The sequence below is a fragment of the Idiotropiscis lumnitzeri genome, chromosome 8 (genome assembly GCF_059441095.1).
Source record: "Idiotropiscis lumnitzeri isolate Australia: NSW breed Sydney's pygmy pipehorse chromosome 8, RoL_Ilum_1.0, whole genome shotgun sequence".
Lineage (NCBI taxonomy): Eukaryota > Metazoa > Chordata > Actinopteri > Syngnathiformes > Syngnathidae > Idiotropiscis > Idiotropiscis lumnitzeri.
The window spans coordinates 19259252-19266571 of record NC_142398.1 but is presented as its reverse complement, the minus strand read 5'-3'; the positions used below and the strand labels follow the sequence as shown (position 1 = coordinate 19266571).

Below are 7320 nucleotides of genomic sequence, written 5' to 3'. Positions count from 1 at the left end.
TGCCATAAGCCAGTTGAAGTGCGATGCTTAAATGTATCATATTTTCACTTGCTGACTTTGTGCGCTGAAGCCTCCAAATGATATAAGAGGGGAATATACTTAATACACTATTTTTAGCTTTTCGATGGAAGGTTTTCCTGCAGGATATGAGTGCTTATCTGATGAGAGACAAACTCGCACACACGCACGCACACACCCGCGCGCACACGCACGTGTATCGCATAAGACACTGATCTCCATTCTTGCGATAAATGTTGAACATTTCTACCCATCCATCCTCTCTATACGTCTTGTGTCATTACGATTGCGGAAGCCTCAAGGCACATATAGACAAGAAACAACCATTCATGTTCACGTTCACGCCTAAGGACTAAAATTTAATATTCAAAGTCTATGGTGGTAAATTTTGGCTAAATTGAGCTGTCAGATCGTTGTAGCTGATTTTTAAAAAGGCATGACCAAGTGGAGTGTGTTATATAACTCACATTTTGTCAAAGATTAAGAAAAGTTCAGTAATTCGTGGCTCGCGCATTGATAGCGCGAGACAACTTGGTGCTGCAAGAACTCACGACAACCGCATGACAACACTTCATATACACGTCATGCGGAGACGTGCACGAAAAAAGGGTGCGGTTATCAGATGAGCACCAGAGGTTGTTGTTTGGTGCTCATTTTTTCCCATGCCACTGACTTCATGTATGAATGTGTAGATTTACAGCACATCTGGGTGAACTAGGCGTACAACTGAGTTAGCATGTTGGTGTAGGGTTAGGGTTTGGGGTCAGGGTTAGGTTTTTGTGGTTAGAGTTTGCGTTAGGTGAGGAGGTCTATAAAAAAAAATAATAATAAATTGCGTAGGAATCGAACCCAGGTCTCCTGCGCACCGTGGAGTGGCATTAACCATTCGACCATCACAGATGGATACTTTGGCATTGTTTAGGTGTTAGGGTTAGGGGTTAGGGTTAGGGTTAGGGTTAGGGTTAGGGTTTAGGGTTAGGGTTAGGGTTAGGGTTAGGGTTAGGGTTTAGGGTTAGGGTTTAGGGTTAGGGTTAGGGGTTAGGGTTAGGGTTAGGGTTAGGGGTTAGGGTTAGGGTTAGGGTTAGGGTTTAGGGTTAGGGTTAGGGTTAGGGTTAGGGTTAGGGTTAGGGGTTAGGGGTTAGGGTTAGGGGTTAGAGTTTGGGAAGGGTTAGGGTTGGGTTTAGGGGTTGGATTAGGTTTAGGGAAGGGTACCCCATTTTTCAATATCGTTTTATGGTGGATATAAAAATGCAAAATGCCAGTTCAGCCCAGGTCTGACTTTTTTTGATGCACTGTATACATATGTTGTGCACTGAGAGGGTGAGAGCAGTGTGCAGTTGTGCACGTGTACACCTTAGAGGGAACGTTGTCTGTAACCAGGTGGCATTTGACCAATATTTGAGTTGTGTCTCCCCCTACAATAATTCAGTCTTCATGTGTGGGTACCATTAGTGATGTTACACAATTCCATGCTTTGATATCCAAAACAGGATGAGGATTAAAACGCTAAAAGCAGCTGCTGTGGACTGGCCTACTGAGAAAAACTGTGCTCCCAACTGCATAAAGGAATACAGATTAGGAGGGGCCATTGGTTAGTGGTGTCCTGATTTGAACTGGGACACACACACACACACACACACACACACACACACATGGGGTGAGATGAAACATCAGGATGTCTGGCCGGGCCACTGTCACAGTGTGAGGGCCAATGTACTTAGCTTGTTTTGCAAACTGGTTTTTATTGCTTATTATAATAAAGGCTTATCCATCAAAGCAGCATCTTAGACGCTTGGAGTTATTTTTCAGACTTCACAAAACCCCTCAAAAGAAAGTCATTGTTTTACCGGACAAGCATTTTACCCAACATTTAGCTTGCGTAATAACTATTGGCATTAGCTATGGTAAAAGTAGGCATGTTATCTAACTGTTAGTAAGCAGCAGTAGTAGTAGCAGTCATTCTTAATAATGTTTAACTGTATGGCTGTTTGCCTTCCAACAGGCTAACTGATTAAAAAAAAAAAAAAGCTACCCTTCATTTCACTATCGTGACACAGAAATGTAATATTTTTCCATGTTCCAAGCTGTGAAAGAAATGTCTGGGTGTATTGAATAAAAAAACAGACGAAGTGATTTACATGTTGTTTTTGTGGTCTTTTAAAAAAAAAAAAAAAATAATAATATATATATATATATATATATATATATATATATAAATTTTAAGTGGTTTAAATTAATTTCTGGGAGTAGAATGAACACGTGAAATGAACACAATGTAAAAGTATCGACTGCCTACGCAAAATAGGCATTCTAATACGTTGTTCGAATCATGAGCGTTCAGTCTACACGGGAGAATCTTTTTTTTAACGGCCTCACTTTTAAGTCCCGAGAAGGAGCAAAAGTCAACTCTAAGAAAAGAGTTACTTTAACTAAAATTGTGTGAAATTATCCCACATGTACACTCAAAGGGAGTTGATTTTAACTCTCAGCGTGTTTATTCCAGAGACTTTTTTTTTTTTCAAAAAGGAGAAAGAGGTTTCATTTCTCATCCATCCATCCATTATCCAAACAGCTTTATTTATTATTGTAACATTATGCACGCAATGAATATCAACACTGCACTTAAATGAAGACAATAAAAAAAATAATGCAATTAAATTAATTAAATTAAACACAAACGGCACGGATAAATGACTTTATTTGAACTTCATTCAGTGATTCTTTCACGTACCACTAGAAGGCGCCACACATACCACTTGTGGCACACATACCACACTTTGACTATCGCTGTAACAGTGCATTTGAAACGCCTGAACATATACACAGCTACATGCATGGTCAAATACATTTGTTGAGGTTATTTTACCGGGTTCATCCCGTGTTATCGTCATAGCATGAAGACTAACAGCTGGCCAAGAGACGGACGGGAATGTCCAGTGTACAGCATGTGTGTGCGTGCGTGGAGCAAGTATTACTGGGAACCAGGCTGCTTGTAGAACAACAAAAGAGGTTTTTGTGTCAGCATGCGTGTGCATGTGCGTGTGTGTGTGCGTGCGCGTGTGCCCGCAACCTGAGATGAACTTTCAGCACGACGCTGTCCTCACATGCTCTCTCTGTTTGTATATGTTGCATAACCAATCTCAGTTCTGACCATTAATTGGCTTTCATCTTGATTCCACTGTATCCTTCAATGGGGCTTACTTACATTTTTTTTTTTTACATTACATAACATATGTCAGGGGTTGCGTCATTGGAGACGCTGTGACTATTCTCAGCATTACAGTAATTGTATTAAAAAATATATAATAATAATAATAATAATAATAATAATAATAATAATAATGTACTGTTTGTGATTTTTACATATAAGCTATTTATTTTAAAAAATCTATAACAGAAGCAAAACTTCTTTGGTCTATAGAGATGCTGTTTATAACAGTCCAATGAGCAATGTAATCACATTATATGGCTAAAACTAAATGTCTTTTGTGTTCGTTAATATATCAATCCCAAATAACAGCACAATGGAATCGCATGATTGCTAAAATGTCAATAAATTGTTTGTTAGTTTTAATGACGAGTCAACTCAATTTGCTTTACAAAAAAATGCCAGGAGATGGATAATGGAAAAAGGGGGAGGTGGGGCAGAGGCAGGCGGAGCGAAGAAACTAAAAAGTAGAAGTGGAGATTTTGAGGGGCAGAGCCACGCACGCTGAGCCTCCACAAGTCATTTCCTGCTCAACCAACGACTAGTTCATTTGTAAGTAAACTTTTATCAATGTTTTTAACCCGTGGGACTCTGTTTTACCCATCCATTGAGTTTAGAAGTGACTGTTGTTTAATGGTATTTAATGTATATGTATATATATATATATATACATTTGTCATGTCATTTTCTAACTTAGATGGTGAATTTTGAGTCTCGGTTACTTGTAAGCTATAACTAATAATTGTCTAAACGAAGCACTGCTTCAGAGCGTGTCTCGAGCGAAAGTGGCCATGCCAGAAGAAGTCCCGATTCAAAGTGCGTACCGGTTCCAATTAAAATAAATAAATAATAATGACAAAAATAACAATAATAATAATGATGTCCTAATAATAGTCACGTGACTGATGACAAACGAGGCGGATGAGAGTCACTACTCATGGTCGTTTTGTCACTGTTTAGCCGACAATCTTGTTTCATTCTGACGACCCGTGAGTTTGATACAAGTGTTTCAAAATTCCATCTGCAATACTTACCTTCGTACAGCAGGTGTCAGTAGAGGACTAATGTGAATGAAGCGTCGAGTAATGATTCATTTCTAATTAACCTTTCGCTACAGAAGCCATTCTCCAGTGATTTAGGAGGCTTCATTTTGACTATCACTAGTCATAACTATCTAAGTGTGTGTGAGCATATATATAAATGTATCCATTCATCTATTATCCAAGCCGCTTACGCTCACAAGGGTTGCGGGTGTGTTGGAGCCTATCCTAGCTGTCTTCGGGCAGTAAGCGGGGTACACCCACCGCAAATTACAGTTAATTAACTTAATGAACTTCTGTTGCCCAACACCGAATTTACCTGACAACTGTGGAATAAGGGGAGTACTGGCTCTTATTTCTTTCCACTTAAAGCACTGGTACAGATAATTAAAAAAATAAATAAATAAAAAACAGCAACAAGTTCGCCCGCGACCCGTATGGGGATAAGCAGTTTGATGAACTTTGTTGCAAGGAAAAAAAACATTTCTCCCTCACATGTTTTTTTTGCCACCAGGTGGAGCCACCGCGTCAAGTTCTTGGTTCCGTTGGACGTGGGAGTGTCTGATCATGACAGGACACAGCGCCTCCTCCCGGCATTTGGCTCGAGGCCTCCTGGGTGTCAGCCTGGCCCTCAAACACAAAGAGAACGTAGAACTTCTTCATGAATCACTCAATGACAGCGACAATTTCAACACTGCACGACGCAAACGCCAGTTCATTCCAAGTGAAAAGAAAGATGAAGGTTATTGGGACAAGCGGAAGAAGAACAATGAGGCAGCCAAGCGTTCTCGAGAGAAGCGGCGGGCCAATGACATGGTGTTGGAAACGCGGATCGTGAGCCTACTGGAGGAGAATGCGCGTCTGAGGGCCGAGCTGCTCGCCATCAAGTTCCGCTTTGGCCTGGTCAAAGATTTTTCTCACGTTTCCATCCTGCCGCTCATTCAATCTCCTCCCAGCTCAACGCAAGGCTCCGATGAAGCATTAGACCGAAATCAAATGTACTCAAGCAACCATTCATCCCAAGGTAATGCCATAAGTGAAAAGACTCGGTTCCCATCTGATGAGGTTGGTGTGTCCTCACCGTGTAGTTTAAATTCATGCACGCCAGAGTTTTTGGATCCAACTTGTCCTGGCCCATCTCCAAGGGAGTTTGTGCGGGCCTACAGCCCCCATCCTCTGTGGCAACATGACGGTCCGCCTAAAAATGTCCAAGAACCACCTGACACTTTTAAAAGCCTCCCTCACAAGCTCCGCTTTAAAGTTCCCAGTGGTGGCAACGTTGGCGGAGAAATGTCTCCACCATCAGCCGAGCCAAACATTTCCAGGAGGAGCCATCCACATGCAGTGTGGGGGGGTCGGGATGAGGGTCGGCTTGAGCGGTCCAGTGAGCAGAATCAGAATCCAACGTCGGGGGATCCAGTTGAGAACGTCAGTCTCAGGTCTCAGATCAGCTGCCTCTCTCAAGAAGTGTCTCGACTCAAGCAGCTCTTCTCTCAGCAGCTGATCTCCAAGAGTGTTTGAACATTAACACTCATTTGATGACGACCATGATGGTGATGATTTTAGCAACAAGGGCTTGAGGATTTTGAAAAAGAATTGAATTGTAATCCCCCCCCCCCCCCAACTATATAAGCGATTATAATTTAATATGCAATTTTTTTTTTCAAGGGCCTCTTTCCATGTATTGTATTGTATTTTATAACATACATAAGCAATAAATTAATCTGTATTACCAATAACAATATCCTGTTTACAAGTCATTTGTCCGTTACTCGTTGAAACGCTTCGGCCCTCCAATGAATGGACACTTGCTAAAATAAACAATGAAAGATAACTTTGTAGGCTCTCATTTTGTTAAACAGGCACAAATGAGAGTGAACTTTGGCTTTTGCCATTTGGGTCTTTTTTTTTTTTTTTTAAACCACTGATCGAATTTATTTCATTTTTTTTAGCTGATCCGTCAGTGGGAAAGTTTGACTTGTAATGTTACAAAACACTTTTTGACTAACCTTGCCACTGATATTGACGTGGAAGAGAGGGATGGCGCATAGACACGGGGAGAGGAGCACGACACTGCATGAGTCATCCATCACATCAGAGAGAAAAGCTATTTTTAACTTTGAAACCACTTTGGTGGAGACTGATTGGCCGATATGCGGAGGAAAGGATGAAGGGTCAGAATAAATTAACAACTTGAGAGAGTCCAAATTTGATTTCAGAAAGGTTGGAGAAATACCTCAAATATTCAATCAGAAAGTTTTTTTTTTCCATCAAAATGTTTTTCTATTATTATTATTATTATTATTATTATTATTTATCTATTTATTTATGTATGTATTTATTTATTCACTTTATTATGTGTAATGGACAGGTGCACTGATGCATTTATCTGTTCTATGACTTCACATAGAACATATTTTTAATATGTTTGTGCTTCACAGCCACCGTTGTTCTTCATGAAACATTTTTTGGTCATGTAACCACAGATCACGACATCAGATAGAGAGAATATGTCTTCATTCACACACACACACCTTTGTTCTGGAACGCCCCCCCCCCTCCCGCCGGAAGCCGTATAGGAAGTTGTTGGTTGCTAGGCAGGCACCAATATCACCAAGGGTAGCCAAGGGAATGTCGAGTGAGTGTTGGGGGTTGGTGGTTTTAACAACATACTACTGGTTGTGGGGGGAGGAGTGAAACAAGTTCAAGGCCGCTGTCCCTATCCATGATATAATGTGGCGTGTGTGCACGCCTGTGCTTGAGGGAGTGAGAAAACATGGGGAAGGGTTGTAAAAGAGAATGGGAGGTTAAGCATTGGTGATGTAATTGCTCAATTGGGCCAATTTTTCCTCCGTGCTATTAGGGTGGGGGGGGGCACATAGGACCACGCACTACCTCACCAGGTGCATGACAAACATGCTATTTTAAATATGGACATAACATGTCCATACATGCAAAATACGTGCTCTGAAGCGATTTCATTTTTAATAATACATTTTTCAATGCATGTCTAAAAGATCCACTTTCCCAATCCAAGCAACAAAATGGTCACAT

At 40.9% G+C, this 7320-nt stretch overlaps 1 protein-coding gene across 1 annotated transcript; it reads left to right on the top strand.

The window, feature by feature from the left end:
* Positions 1-3706: 3706 nt before the first annotated feature.
* Positions 3707-6100, top strand: LOC148332600 (uncharacterized). The gene is made up of 2 exons (XM_088301737.1): positions 3707-3778; positions 4781-6100. Exon 2 carries the CDS (start codon positions 4834-4836, stop codon positions 5785-5787), a length of 954 nt encoding a protein of 317 aa, XP_088157863.1. The 5' UTR covers positions 3707-3778; positions 4781-4833; the 3' UTR covers positions 5788-6100.
* The last annotated feature ends 1220 nt before the right edge of the window (positions 6101-7320 follow it).